Here is a 16,118-nt window from a genome sequence, read left to right on the forward strand (position 1 = left end):
CAATCTGTAGTAAATAAATGTTCAACATTTGCAAACCAATCAGTGTGGTAGAACAAATTAATAAGAGAAAAGAGAAGAATCACATGGTCCTCTCAATTGATACAGAAAAAGCATTTGACAAAATACAGCATCCTTTCCTGATTAAAACTCTTCAGAGTATAGGGGTAGAGGGAACATACCTCAATTTGATAAAATCCATCTATGAAAAACCCATAGCAAATACCATTCTCAATGGGGAAAAACTGAGAGCCTTTCCCTTAAGATCAGGAACACGACAAGGATGCCCACTCTCACTTTATAAAAATACTTAGAAATGTTTGTCCTCTCTGATGATTTGCTAGAATTCCCTTAGAGAACTGTGTGGGCCTGTGAAGAGGAGTGCGTCTGTATGTGCGTGTGTGTGTCTGCATGCATGGACTGGTGAGGGCAGGAGAATATCTTTGGCAACTCTGTATCTTTACTGGGATCAATTTTGCTAAATTATATTTTACTAGGAAATCATTCATTTCTTTTGGATTTTAAGTGGATAAACAATGAGACATATAATCTCCTATGAATGTTTTTAACTTTCTCTATGTCAGTGGATATATTCCCTTTGATATTTTGTAATTTTTGTTTGTAATTCTAGATAAAGTAGTAGTTTTGTCTATTTTGTTGTTTTTTAAATAATAATTTTGACATATATGATTTGCACTGCTTTTCTGTTTGCAACTCAATATTTTTTATTTCTTTTTAAAGATTTATTTATTTGTTTTGAGAGAGAGCAAGAATGCAGGGAGGAGAGGCAGAGAGAAAGCAAGAATCTCAAGCAGACTCCCCACTGAATGTGGCCCAGAGCCCAGCATGGGGCTCTATCTCACCACCCTGAGATAATGACCTGAGCCAAAGTCAAGAGTCAAACTCTCAACCTACTGAGCTTCCCAGGGGCCCTCAATGATTGTTTTTAAAATTGAGGTACAGTTGACATACAGTATCCTATTAGGTATACACCATAATGATTCAGTCATTTTATACATTATGAAATGGTCCCAGGATAAGCCTACTTATCTTCCACTGTACAAATTTATTACAATATTATTGACCATATTCCCTATGCTGTACATTACATCTCCATGACTTATTTATTTTATAACTCCAAGTTTATACCCCTTAATCCCTTTCATATATTTCCCCCACCCTCTGAGCCCATCCTTACTCTGGTAACAGCTTGTTCCTTGTATCTATGAGCCTGTTTTGTTGTTTTGTTTTTTTCACATTCCACATATAAGTGAAATAATATGGTATCTGTCTTTCTCTGTTGGACTTATTTCACTTAGCATTATACCTTCTCGGTCCACCCATGTTGTTGCAAATAGCAAGATTTCATTCTGTTTTATGGCTAAGTAATAGTCCATTGTGTGTATATACCACATCTTCTTTATCCATTCATCTGTCAGTGGACACTCAGGTTGCTTCCATATCTTGGCTATTATAAATAAAACTGCAATAAACATAGGAGGGCCTATATCTCTTTTGAATTGGTATTTTCATTTTCTTTGGAGAAATACCCGGAAGTGGGATTGTTGGGTCAAGTGGTAGTTCTATTTGTAAATTTTTGAGGAATCTCTGTACTGTTCTCCATAGTACACCAACTTACATTCCCACCAACAGTGCACACGGCCTCCCATTTCCCCACATCTTCACCAACACATGTTATTTCTTGTCTTTTTGATAACAGCTGATTCCGACCAGTGTAAGGTGATATCTCGCTGTGGTTTTGATATGTTTCCCTGATGATTCATGATGCCGAGCATTTTTCATGTCTGCTGGCCATCTGTATGTTTTCTTTGGAAAAATGTTTAAGTCCTCTGTTCATTTTTTAATTGGGTTGTTTGGGAGTTTTGGAGTGTCTTGGTATATTTTGGATATTAACCCCTTACGGGATGTATAATTTGCAAACATCTTCTCCCATTCAGTAGGCTGCCTTTTTTGTTTTGTTGGTGGTTTCCTTCGCTGTACAAAGAGCTTTTTAGTTTGATGTAATCCCATTTGTTAATGTTTGTTTTTGTTCACCTTGCCTGAAGAGACTGGTCCGAAAAGATACTGTTGAGGATGATGTCCAAGAGCTGTTGATGTCCAAGAGATGTTCTTCTAGAAATTTTGTGGTTTGGGGTTTTATATTCAAGTCTTTTCTCCATTTTGAATTTATTTTTGTGCGTGATACAAGGAACTGGTCCAGTTTCATTTTTTTGCTTGTAGTCGTCCAGTTTCCCATCATAATTTATTGAAGAACCTGTCTTTTCCCCCATTGTATATTGCTGCCTCCTTTGTCAGAGGTTTGTTGATGGCTTTATTTCTCTTCTATTGATCTATGTATCTGTGTTTGTGCCAGTATCATACTGTTTTGATTACTATAGCCTTGTAGTAGAGTTTGAAATCAGGGAGTATGATAACTCCAGCTTTGTTTTTTCTTTCTCCAGATTGCTTTGACTATTTGGGGTCTTTGCGGTTCCATACAAATTTTAGGATTATTTGTTCAACTTTGGTGAAAATGCCATTGGTATTTTGATGGAGACTGCATTGAATCTTTAGATGACTTTGGGTAGAAGGGACATTTTAACAGTATTCTTCCAATCCAGCAGCATGGTATATCTTTCCGTTTATTTGTGTTGTCTTTAATTCCTTTCATCGGTGTTTTATAGTTTTTAGAACATAGGTTTTTCACTGCGTTCGTTAAATTGAATTCTAGGTATTTTTATGGATGTAATCATAAATGGGATTGTTATCTAATTTTTCTTTCTTATACCTCATTATTAGTATATAGAAACACAACCCATTTTGTGTATTAATTTTGTATGCTGTAACTTTACTGAATTCACTTATTAGTTCTAATTTTTTTTTCCTTTTTGGTGGAGTCTTGAGGTGTTTATATAGTATCATGTCATCTATAAATAGTGACACTTTTATTACTTCTCCCTTTCCAGTTTAGAAGCCTTTTATTTCTTTTACTTGCCTAACTGCTGTGGCTGGGACTCCAAATACTATATTGATTAAAAGTGATGAGATCTCACATCCTTGTCTGTTCCTGATCTTAGAGGAAAAGCTGTCAGCTTTTCACCTTTGAGTGTGATGTTAGTTCTGCCTTTTTTCTCTATGGCCTTTGTTATATTGAGGTATTTCCTTCTATACCTACCTTTTTAAGAATTTTCACCATAAATGGATATTGAATTTTTGTCAGATGCTTTTTCTGTACCAGCTGAGATGATCATATGATTTTTATCCTTTGTTAAGATGATGTATGCGGTTGATTGATATGTGGATGTTAAACCATCTTTGCATCCCTGGCATAAATCCCCCTTGAGGATGGTGTATGATCCTCTTAATGTATTGTTGAATTTGGTTTGCTAATATTTCGTTGAGGATTTTTGCAGTGATGTTCACTGGGGATATTACCCTGTAATATGTGTGTGTGTGTGTGTGTGTGTGTGTGTGTTCTTTATCTGGTTTTTGAGTTTGGAGGTGTTCCTTCCTCTTCAATTTTTGCCTTTTAATTTTCTTCTTCTCTTTCAGTTTGCTTGTTGTTATTTTTCTAGTTTTTCGGATTGATTATTTATTTCATTTCCTTACTTTTTGTTAACCATCCTCATGTTCCTAGACTGTAACGCACTTGGCGATGATGTGTTCTTTTTTTAAAATATGGTGCTGGATTCTGTTTGTTACTACCTTATTTAGGAGTTGTACACGAGTACTCTTAAGTGTAAGACTGGCTTCCCCTCATCCTCCCCCCACCTCTTCTCTTCCTCTCCATCTCTTTCTATGCCCTTTTTATCAGGCGGGACATCACTGTTTCGCTAGCCTTTTGAAAGAATGATGCTAGTGTTTCTTAGATGACTCTTGTGTGTTGCGTCTTGTGTATTTCTGGTGACTAAGCATACAATTGGCTCCAGGATAGCTCTCTGATCTTTCCTCCTCAGTGTCCTCCCTTGGGACCTTCTCTGACCTCCCTTGCAGCATTGGGGTTTCCCTATCAGACCTCCTCTCTCAGTCTGTGTGGCCTGTTTAGGTTCACCGAGTGAGCTCAGCCGCTTTGGAGGCTGGCAGCTGATATTTGACCTTGAGCTTTTGCCAAGGCACGCCTGCTTCTCTGCCTGCTTCTCTTCTTGTGTTACATTCATTCATGGGGGCCTTTTTTCCCTCCTCTGCACCCTCCCCTCCCATTTAGAAATCTGATCGCTGACAACCTCACTTTCTTCTCCATTCCCCTAGCTCTGATCCTGTTGTTTCGTACCTGGATTATTATGATATCTTCTTCTCATTCATTTGTTCCTCAGCACCACTTCATTGAGCACCTACTATGTTCCAGGCCCTATTCCAGACCCCAGGACATAGCAGCGAGCTAGATGGATATGCTCATTGCCTTCAGGGAGTGCATCCTCTCACAGGGTGCAGACAGTGGCCAAGTGCATGAATATACTGAGAATTGGAAGCTCCGAACATGTTGATGGAGAGAGGCAGGATGAAGTAGGGGTGAGAAAGTGAGGCAGGGGCAGGGAAGACGGCTTCTGAGAAGAGGGCCTGAAGAAAGATAGTGATGGAGGGCAAAGCAGGGGAGGAGCTCTGGCTTGGCAGGAACGAAGGGTAAAAAAGAGGTTGGTGTGACCAGAGGGGTCAGGGGCTGGGAAAGCAGCATGACCTGAGCCTGCGAGGCTGGCGTCCTGCAGGGGCTGCATCCCAGGGAGGCCTCTCTGTTTTCTCCACTGGCCCAATTCCCAGCAACAGAAGAAAGGATCCTCCTGACAGTCAGATCTGACTATGCCATTCTTCTGTTTGAGAGAACAAACTCTCAAGTAAGCAGATGAGTGAATGAATACATGAGAAGACTTTTCTGTGGCCAGCAGGATGGAGCCCAGATACCTTGAGTTGTTATAGGGACCTACATTATCCGTAGCCTTTATAATCCTGTGGCCTTGTCTCTGGCCACTCCTACGATGTCTCTGAAGTCCCCTCCTATCTCTGGAACACAGAAGGCAGGTCTTTGCCGGGGAGAGCAGGGGGCTTTCCTTCATTCTCTCTTCTTTGCCTTGAGTTCTTCCTTCCTGTTCTCACAGTTGGCAAATTCCTACTCCTGTAGGGGTCACCATAGCTGTCGCCTTATCCACAAGACCTTCATGGCAAGATAAAAAAAGTTCCGGCTGCCTGTCCCCTCCTCTTTGCTCACAACTTAAGAGAACTCACTATGACCCTACCTCGGACTGAGCAGTCCTCAGGACAGACTTGTCTGTCAGTCTTCCTTTGAGCTGCTACTCTGAGGCATGTCCCATTTCTCTCTTTGGCCCCAGGAGCCAGCAGTGTGCCTATCAACAGTAGACATTCAGTAAGTACTCAAATGAAGGTCCCTTTTAAATATCACTTGTTTTATGGACTGCATTTGCCACATGCCCAGTTGAAGAATGGGTATGATTTAATCAGAATGCAGCTATCTTAAAGGAAAGATGCCTTGAGTGATACCTCAAGGGGACAGCTCAATGCTTGAGATACTGGGCAGAGTCAGGGTTTTTATTCCTTTCTGAAAGTGAATGTTTTGAAAAATATTTACTGCCACAGGACAACTAAGTTCAGTATCTGCAGGGACAGCAAGGAGATGTATATGCAGAGCCAGCCTTTTCCTCACAAAAAACTATGAATGTTTTCATGTAATTGTAGAGAACGTGGTTGGGCTTCTAGAATTCTTCCTAATAGTGAAGAATGTCTGGTGGCCACATGTCCTGGACTTTCTGGGGACAGGCCCAATTCCATGTAATTTAAATCCATTTCAGAGAGGTGTTTAATTCCTGTTTAATTAAATTCATTTTAATTGTTACAGCTCTATGTAAGTTTTCAAATACAGAAATTCAGGATTCAAAATACAAAATCTTTTGTCAGATTCTATGTTCTAAGTTTTGATTCTAAAAATGTGGTCCTGGTAATGGAAAAGCATATTAAGGCTGGAGACTTTGGGGGTGGGAGTGTGATAATGTGATTTATTTTAAGAAATATGTATTTGGTCATTATCCTCATTTCTGGCTCACAGCTCCCCAAACCCTTGTAATTTCCCAAGTGTAAAGAGTGATAAAGGCATTCTTTGTTATGTTAGTGAGGTGGCTTTTGGAAAGCACTTAACAGTGGGGACTGGTTGCCAAAGGAGGACCAGCGATGTGATGAAGTGGTTGGAATTTTCAGTCCCAAACCTTGACCCTCTGGGGCTGGAGGGGTGGAGGTTGGATCAGCCAATGGCCCATGACTTGTCAATCATGGCTACATCATGAAGCCTCCATAAAAACCCAAGAGGACAGCTCTTGGGTCTACTATGGAGAACTTTCAATCTTGGGGAAGCAGAATGCTCCCACATTCCACCAAGTTCCATGAGGACAGAAGCTCCTTTGTTTGGGAACTTGCCCTATATATCTCTGAATCTGGCTGTTGATTCATATTTTTTATCCTACCATTTAATAACCTGGTCAATGTAAGTATTTCCCTGAGTTCTGTGAGCCACGCCAGCAAATTCATTGAACCTAAGGAGGAGGTTGTTGGACCCTCCAATGTGGTTGGTCAGAAGCGTAGGTAAGAGCCTGGAGCTTGCAACTGGCTTCTGACTTGGGGTGGGAGGCAGTGGGGCAGTCCTGTAGAACTGAACTCTTAACCTAGAATATTTGATGCTGGCTCTGGGGAGATAGTGTCAGAACTGAGTTGAATTGAGTTTAACTCTTAGACACTCTGCAGATGTCCAAGAATTGCTTGACCCCCTGTGTTGGAATTGGATCCAGAGACCCTGAAAGAGAGGGGTTGCTATGAATGTTAGGGATCATTAACTAATAAGTCCAATCTCTTAAAGTCCTCTCATATCATAGGTGATTTTTAAAATGTATGTCCATTCCCATTGCCGCATAGCCAGCAAGCCAAAAACAGTGACCTAATACAGCAATTTTGCTCATGATTCTGTGATTCCGACATTTGGGCCTGGTTCAGCCTAGAGTCTCATGCTGCTGCAGTTATCTGGTGGCTTGACTGGGGCTGCGTGTTCTAAGATGGCCTCATTCACTTGGTTTGGCTTTGGGTGCTGACTCTTGGCTGGGCTATGTATCTTTAGTGGGCTAGCCCACACCTCTTCACATGGTAGCAGCATTTTAGAAGGGCCAGTCCCAATGTGCAAACACCTTTTAAGCCTTGTTTGCCTCATGTTTGCTGATGTCCCATTGGCCAAAGCAAGTCCCATGGAAAATGGCCTCAGTGTAGAGGGGTGGGTGCACAAGAACAAGGAAACAGAGGCATGGCTCTCTGGGAACCCAGTGCTGTGACCATCTCCTACAAGCTGCCATTGGCATAGTTGCTTCTTGATTAAGAAGCAACTATGATTGATTGATTATCTTGATTAAGAAGCAACTTCTTGATTAAGAAGCAATCCTCTTAAGGATTAAGAGGAAGGTGTGAGATAGCAGTACGGAGAAAGTGTATCTCTTATGCAGTGGTGGCTGCCTGTCCCAATGGTAGTAGTAATATAATGATATAAACTCAAAGAAATGTGGTAGCTTTTGACTTCCATCAAAAAGGTTCACATTGGGGGCACCTGGGTGGCTCAGTGGGTTAAGCGTCTGCCTTCGACTCGGGTCATGATCTCAGGGTCCTGGGATCAAGCCTCACATGGGTCTCTCTGCTCAGCAGGGAGCCTGCTCCCCCCGCCCCCGCCTGCCTTTCTGTCTACTTGTAATCTCTCTCTCTCTCTCTGTCAAATAAATAAATAAAAATATTTTTTTAAAAAAGGTTCACATTGTTGGATAGTTGATGGTATTAAAAAATTAGTTTAAGTGGAACCGTGTTATAATGGTTATGGTTTTTAAAAATCCTTATCTTTTAGGGATATATACTAAAATAGTTACAGATGAAATGCTATGATTCGGGATTTACTTTGAAGTAAAGTCTGGGCTTGGGGGCAGGGAGTGACGTATGAAATAACACAAACCTGGATGGGGTTGGTACTTGTTGGACTCTCAGGGGTGATGAACCCATTGCAGTCTTCACAGGCTCTCTCATACTTTGCGTATGTTTGAAAATTTCCATAATAAAAACTTGAAAAGAGCATCTCGATCATTCTCCGGCCTCAGCAGTGGATGGAAGCGGTTACAGCGGCCTACACTGCTTCTAATCGCTTTCCTAGTAAGGTGGGGGTAGAGTATGCGAGCACTCAGTGCCGGATTGAGAAACCGTTTGTTCTGGGTGTTAGTGTATAGACAGTGTTCTACATTTAATTAAAAGAATTAGAAGGTGTTTGCTGAGGGGCCGGGGAAGTGAAATGCTTCCTCATTAGGGAGAGACGAGAGAGTCCCTGGGACATGGTTGAGCTCATCTTGGGTTTGGTGGAGGACGCCTGTTGCACATGTAGTTAATTAGATCTGACACCAGAGATTTGGAGGAAGAGGCGTGGCAAGCACTGTTCTCTCCAGCTCTTGGCCAGCTCTGCACGTTCTTGACTAATTTGTCGTGCTCCCTAGAATCTAAATAAATGGGCACTCCCACCATATCCTTGCATGGGAAAGGAAAGCCTCTCTTCCTGTCTCTGGTGGATATTGGTGACTCTACGTTTCTTCTTGTAAAAACAAAATCATGAGTGAACACCAGTCCTGAATTTTATGTCATACAGTTGCTCGCAGTGAGGCCTAAAGAGGACATTGAACTGACTGGGATTCTGAGCTCCGTGTGTACCCTTCTGTGTGCCCCTTTCTTTCTTTTTAAGAGATAGATGTTTTGCTGAGGTTCTGAACTTTAGAAGCCCCCATTAAAATTTGTTTTATGGGGTTTCTTTGATAATTTTTCCAGATTTTTCTTTTCATTTAAACTTCTTGATTGTCTCCATCTTCTCTGACAAAAGGCAGTTAAAGTGGGGTTTGGTCTGTGCTGTGTGCACAAAGCTTCTCTCTGAAAGGAGCTGTGAGAGGCATGCTATTTGATCCTTGGATCTCTGAGGTTAGACAAGGAATTAGAAATATCTGAACTCTACTTTATCTCCTAATCTTATCATTCCAAATGTGTGCTTAATAAGAAGCAGAATCAATACTTTGGGTCAGAATAAGTTCAAATGGTCTAGAATTTTATATCTCAAAAATGAGGAAAAACAATTGGTTAGAAATACTTTAAAATGCCATCCTTCATTAGATATACAATCATTCTCCAACTTCTTCAGAGAATGCCATTTAAAGTGCTAACACGGAGATGATAAACGTGATTAACCAAATGCACCATTCCTTTCTTAGTTCCTGCAGTGATGTTGGAGGGGTGACCCCTAGGAAACGGACTTTCCAATGATCTTTTGCTTTAGTTTTTTCCGATGACATTTTATAACCATATCTTTTCTGAACTGTTATCAATTGTTACCTCAAACCTCCCAAAATTATGTCTGACTAGTAAATTCTGGGAGAATAAATAGTCAAAATATTATTAAATTGTCCTCCTATACCTGAGAGAGTGTTATAAAATGTATCCAGAACAAAGATGGCGTTTTCACTCAATAGATCTTACCCAAAAGCTAGAGCCGGAGGAAACTGGAGATGGGAGGAAGAAAGGGGGTGGTGTCCCCCTGTGAAACAGGCCAGCTGTCCCAGATGTTCATCCTTGGGAACCCGGATGAGGGTGGTCAACGTGGCCTTGACACAGTCAAGCTCACTTGGCTGGATGAGTACAGGGGCCCAAACCTGGGACATGGGGAACCCCTGATTTTGCACTAACTGTGGTTTTCTACAGACAGGTGATATGAAAACCATATTGCATGGTCAGCCAGTCTGGGTCTCTGTTCTCTACCCTGTCAGGACTGAGCTGTGAAATGTGACCAACAGCTCCTGCAGGGCCGGAGAACCGGCCTCTCTGGGGGTGCAGGACCATGGTACTCCTCGGTTGTGGAGTCAGAGACACTGCACTGCTGGACTTGGCTGGGACGGGTTCAGCCATGCCACTTCTGTGCAGTGAGGGGATTTGTGTCCATCCTGGGTCCCTGCATCTGACGGCCTTGCTTGGTTAAGGATGGACCTATTTATTGAATACCAGCCACTCATCTCTATAGAAGCTGTTCTTAAAGCAGTCCCACAAATGCAACACTGATATCCTCCCGGAGCGGCTGGAGAAAAGGCAGCTGACTAGCTGCGGGTCTCAGCTGGCTGGAGCCCTGCCGGCTCTCCAGTTTTAGTGAGGGCGGGCACAGAGCCCACTTACGGGAGCTGGCGATGCAGGCGAGCATTGCCCCTGGCTGGGAAGAGTGGGCACGGGTAAGGAGGGAGCCACGGCAGAGCCCAGGCCGATGGCAGCAGCCCCCAAACCGAGGCTGCTGTAGAGCAGGACCCGGGACGGAGCGAGATTAAGAGATGGCCGAGCTGCGCCTGCGCAGAGGGTGCCAACTAGGAGCAGGACTAAAATACCCTTCGGGGGAGGGCAGAGGTCCGGGGGTGTGGTGCCAGCTGGCTCGGGTTCCCGCGGGAAGTTCAAAGTGGCCAAGTGTAAGGCAGTTATTCTCCTGGCCAAATATGCGTTACTTTTAAGAGGAGATTTAAAACAAAACAACGGCTTGAGAGGTGAGGTCTATCTCTGGTACGTATTTTTGTAACGAGCATATGTTGGCTCTCTTGTGTCACTTCAGGCTCCAACTGCACTCTGGGGACCAGGCCAGGGGGAGGGTAGCCCCCTCGCTGCAGTGCCGGGTCAGGCGCTGACCTCAGGCAGTCCGTGCTGCTGCAGGGCTCTCTGCGACAGATCCCCGGCTGAGGCCAGCTTCGCTCACCTGCCTCGGGTGGCTTTCGCCTCCAGCCAGAATTCTGGCTGTGCTGGGTCGGGAAGCGAGCTCAGGAATGATCAGGCACTGGAGGGCCCCCTGCGGCTGGGCTTCAGGACCCTTCCTTCTGGACCAGAGCAGAGCAAGGGGAGCCCGGAGAGCTGCAGCCTGGGAGAGGACAGTGCTGGGCTCCAGGGTAAAGAGCCTACTTACAGAGTCTTTTTCAGACCTACTCAGGATAGCTGTGGGCCTTTCCCTCTGCATTTGACTGGGAAAGTAAACAGCGGCAAGCCTCTTTCAGTTTGCAGACTGCACTCAGGCTGGCCTGTATTTGTGAAGATCTAGAGAAGCGGAGTTAGCAGGATGGAAAGAATGGAAAGTCTCCTTAGAGGGAGCCTGAAATGCAGACCACACCTAAGGTCTCGAAGAGGTTGTCACGTCTGACCTTGTGCTCTGCTTTTTCAGGTGGCACTGCGGCTGGAGGATGGTGATGAGAGCGCCGAGCCGCCCCCCAGCGGGCGCAGGGACCGCAGGAGGGCCAGCGTGTGCTCCGGTGGCGGTAGCGGCGGCGCGGGCGAGCAGCGAGGCCTGGACCGCCGGCGCAGCCGCAGGCACTCCTTGCAGAGCACCCAGAGTCCCCTGTCGGCCCCCACCAGTCCCTGTTCCCAGTCGGCTCCTGGCTTCAAGCACAGTCAAGTACGAGAGCACTGTGAAAAGTAAGCATCACCCCAGCCCTTGTGAGGGGTGTGAGGACCCCGGAGAGGCGGGAGGGGTCACAACCCCGCAGGGACCCACCACCCGCCCTCCCTGCCAGCCATACAGTCTCTCCGGACTTGCTCCCCGCCTCTTCTCTTTCCTTAAAACGTCACCCCCAGCGTCCCTTGGAACGTCCCCCTGGCAAGTTGGTCCTGGGGATAGGCATAGATTTGATCTTACCAAGCCCACGAGCTCTTCTTCACACATTTGTGCTTTGATAGTCCTATTTCGTTTAATATCTGTTCAGAAAATCTGTGCTTTATCAAATGGAAAAAAATCCAAAACACAAAATAACGTAGAAACAAATTGTGCACCATCCTGAGAATGTAAGATCCTAAGTCTTGAAATACTTGTAGCAATGCATAGTTGAGGGTGATTTTAGTTAAATAGAATAATCTGTTTGAATTAAATCGATAAAATATAGAAACATATATGTACATATACATTGCTTTATATTCATAGGGGTAGATAATATATGTAAATTTCAGGAAATGCTATTGCTATTGTTTTTTTTAATCATTTAGCAAACACTTTTATTGCTTATCTATTATAAGCCAGGGCTTTCTGATACAGTGGAGACATAAGGTATGCTCTCTGCCCTTCTCAGGCTCACATCTGGGCTGGGAGAAAGTAAGAATGAGGAAGGTAGATAGGAAGGAATAGAAAGGTTGATGATCTCATGAGAAATTAAATATATATATATACACACACACACACACACACAAAGTAATAAATTTTGACAAAATCTATAGGAACTTAGAAATGGTTCTATAAAGCAGAGGGGCAGCCAAGTGGATGGACATGCTGTTCTGGGGTCTGGTCCACTGCTGTCTTCCTGAGTGAATGCTGTCCGTTCACAAGGATGATGTAGCTCTATGGACCCGTCCATGCCAGCCAGGTACACCTGGACGGCCTGCTACACTGGTTTGCCAGTGCGTCCCCTCCTGCTGCTGGCACGTGGGAGCTCCGCTTACATCATTTAGCTGCAGCATTTTCTGTCATCATGGAAATCCACGTGGGAGCCACATGTAGGTCATGAGGCTGCCTGAAGTAGAAAATAACTCAGAATAAGTTAGGTGCTCTTAAGAGAGTGATCGAGTTATGTCCCTTCTTAAGGGAACACCCACCCTCGTCTTGAGAGATGCCCCGAGTAGTCTGGTACTCATAGGATCCCTGGAGGATGAGCTGACCATGCCTTGGGGTACCTCCTGTTACAGAAGGGGAGGAGGGCCTGAGTCTGAGAGTGATGTGCAAGCCCATCCGTATGGACACTCTTCTCTAGCACATAACTATCCATCTACAGATTGTTCTAAGGGTTTGTGTAGAACAAGCTCTATTATAATGGAAGGAAGATGAAAACTTCTAAAGAGACGGAGGAATGAGAAGGTCGGCTACGAACGTTGTTGCCCCTTGTAGTCTATGATCTTCAAGAAACTTAGTGCTCAAAGACCATGTAATGTTCTCTTCAGCACTGCTGCTAGCTCGTGGCTTCGGAAATTAACATGGAGAGAAGTGTGTACAGTGGGCTGAAAATCTATATGTAAACCCAGCCCAGATGCATAGTCCTCTGGAGCCCTTATCCACAGCACTTGGTGTTTTCTTGTTCTGTCCGACTTGTATCATGTAGATTCCTGGTCTGTTTTTTGCTGCTATGCCTGTCAAAGGTGCCCATGTTGTAAGCTTAGGCAGCCATGCCTTGTGACAAGTTGGCAAGGGCGGCAGCAGCGGAGTGGACCATCCTGGGCAGAGCTGACAGTTTCAAGGTGCGGGGCTTGGCGGGATCTGGCACGGGAAGCTACACATGACAATTTGCACTCTTCTTGTCTCATTCTTTTCAAGTAGGACTGCATTTTCATTTTACTGAAATGAGTGCATTGACGTAAATTTATAGCATTTATTTGAGAAGAACACACTTTCCCGTTTGTAAAGACAGATAACATTGTACAGATTGATTATGAGGTGGCTTTATCCATGAAGCCTGTTGGAGGGATTTTGCCCTCTGGCCCCAAAACAACAGTACAGTTTTGGCAGCGGTGGGAGTGGGATGGAAAGAAAGGGTGACGAGAAGCCGAATGGGAAATGATCCCAGCGTGCATAGCTTAGTCACCTGCTCCACATCTGTGCCTCCAAATGGTACATTCGAATCAAGTAGTTCATTGTGTCAGACAACCCACAGCCCTTGAAAGACACAGAAGCGTGCCTGACCTAGACTGCTCTTCATCTATGGGAGCATTCTGGCCCTGCTCCCTGCTGACTTGTAGCAACATGCCTTGCATATGGCACATAGGAATTTTAGACTGGATTTTATAATTCTGACCCAACTAGTGCCAGCAGCTCTGAAAGGAAGATGATAGGAACATGTCAGAGGTTAGAGATTCATGTTCTCCCTAAAATGCGTATGGTATTCTCCACTAAAGTGGTCTTTTAATGTCATACAAAATTCTCACGGTGGTCCTCTGTAAGGTCTAGCAGGACAAGCATTTTCATCCTCATTTTACAAGTGAGAAGACAGAGGCTTCATGCCTTGTGATGAGCCCAGAACTAAGGTGCTGAGTTGTGGGTTAAACCCAAGTCTTTGGCCCTTGCCTTTCAGTGTCCAAAATCACGCAGAATCACTTCCCAACCCACCATCTCTAACCCTAATCACTGAATGAGAAGAAATTTTATTTAAATACTATGTAGATATATTTTTTTGACGTAAATATAAAAATTCTTAGAGATGAAAAGGAGAAAATTTCAAAGTCTCCTTATGAGGTAAGCCTGCTGGGCTCTGTGCTTTATTCCAGTAAGGACTAAGACTCAAAGCACAGATTGGTTTGCTTTGGTTTCTTAAGAAATAGAACTCTACACTCAGCCTTTATCAAATAAGGGATAAGTTTATGGTTATGGGTTATCTGTCACCTAAAAGCATCTTTTATTTTTCTTTGAAAGAGAGCACATTAGTGCAAGGGGTAGCGGGGGGTGGGGGAAGGGACAGAGGAAGAAGGAGAGAGAGAATCTTAAGCAGGCTCCATGCCCAACGTGGAGCCCATGGGCTCTAACTCACAACCCTGAGATCATGACCTGAGCCTAAATCAAGAGTCACATGTTTAACCCACTGAGCCACCCAGGTGCTCCAAAAATGAAATCCAAAATGTAAGTGTAAAGATAAAGCTCATCATGGCATATGTAGTCACAAAAGATACTTTAAGGGGCACCTGAGTAACTCAGTCAGTTAAGCACCTGACTCTTAATTTTCGTCTCAGGGCGTGATCTCAGGGTTGCGAGATTGAGCCCTTGCATTGGGGTCTGTACTGGGCGTGGAGCCTGCTTCAGATTCTCTCTCTCCCTCTGCCCCTGGCTTCGTACCTCCTGTGCTTGTGTGTGCTCTCTCATTCTTTCTAAAAACAAAACAAAACAAACAAAACTTCATCTTTGTTCTTCTGTCTTTGTCCTGGAAGGAAGAAAAATGTTGGTGCTTTCATTTTTTACCAAAAAAAAATTTTTAGCCTCGAATCAGCAAAAGAACCAGTATTTCTGGTTTAAATTACAAGTATATAATCTTAGGAGAAAAAAGTCTTAAAGCCTAGAGCAGGAGACCTTCCTATGAACTTCTAGGGCTCAGACCATCTCCTCTCTAGGGCACCCCATTCTATCCCTGAACTTTCTGTTTGTAAGGAGGGTCTTCTGATCTAAATGCACTCCACAATATTCTAGGTCTTTTATTGCTTGATACTCTGTTACATGGATGAAATTTCCCCATAGTGTTTCCCTGTTCATCCTGGTTCTTCCCTCTGTCAGCACACACCAGGGCTTCTTCCTGCTCTGTATGTCAGTCTGATAATGAACATTGCATGTGACTTAATAATATAAAATCTTTCATCCTGCTGATTTCCACACAACCTTCCAACTCACGGAGGTAATTTTGACCTTGATTCAGTCACTAAGGTTAACAGTTGTGTCATCCAGCCTTCAGCCCTGTGTATATTTTAATACACATGGAAGAGTGACCTGGCAGGTAGTTGATGATGACAACCAGCTGGAAGCTGATGGCACAGAAGGCTGCCACGTGCCCCAAAGGCAGGGGCTGGAAGCTTTCTCTGTCAGGGGCCAGGTAGTACAGTACATAGGTTAAGCTTTTCAGGTCAGACCTTCTGTGTTGCAACATTCAGTGGCATTCTGCCTTTCTAAAAGCAGCCAGAGACAGGTGATCAGATGAGCTTACTTGTATAAGGACACCAAGACTGGAATTTTCCACGTCATGAAATATTCTTCTGGTTGTGTTTCAACCATTTAAAAATCTGAAAACTATCCTTAGCAGACAGACTCTATAAAAATAGGCAGTAAGCCCGATGTGGCCGCCACGCTATCCTTGGCTAGCCTCTGTTTTGAGGCGCTGGGTCTCTAGAGGGAGATTGGGAGGGAAATGATCTGGAATTGGCAAAGAGGGGTCTGTGAGGTGTGAGGGAAGAGCCCATCATGCCATAGGAGAGGACTGTAGGGAACAACGTGCTAAGTTCAGGTTGGGAGCAAGGAATAGTCCATGAAGACATTGAGACTATTGGGGATTTTGCTGAGTGCTGCTCCTAAGTTAAGGCACCGTGGATGGTTGAGG

At 44.1% G+C, this 16,118-nt stretch overlaps 1 protein-coding gene across 10 annotated transcripts in view; it reads left to right on the forward strand.

Moving 5' to 3' along the window:
* FHOD3 (formin homology 2 domain containing 3) overlaps positions 1-16,118 on the forward strand; it is a 454,740-nt gene that overhangs the window by 298,681 nt on the left and 139,941 nt on the right. For all 10 annotated transcript variants that reach the window (XM_004752275.3, XM_004752277.3, XM_004752278.3 and 7 more), the window contains exon 10: positions 11,234-11,484. In XM_004752275.3, the coding sequence (XP_004752332.1) occupies positions 11,234-11,484 (251 nt within the window). The remainder of the gene's footprint in view (positions 1-11,233; positions 11,485-16,118) is intronic.

Source organism: Mustela putorius, unplaced genomic scaffold (genome assembly GCF_011764305.1).
Source record: "Mustela putorius furo isolate JIRA1106 unplaced genomic scaffold, ASM1176430v1.1 tig00003858_pilon_pilon_pilon, whole genome shotgun sequence".
NCBI classification, from domain to species: domain Eukaryota; kingdom Metazoa; phylum Chordata; class Mammalia; order Carnivora; family Mustelidae; genus Mustela; species Mustela putorius.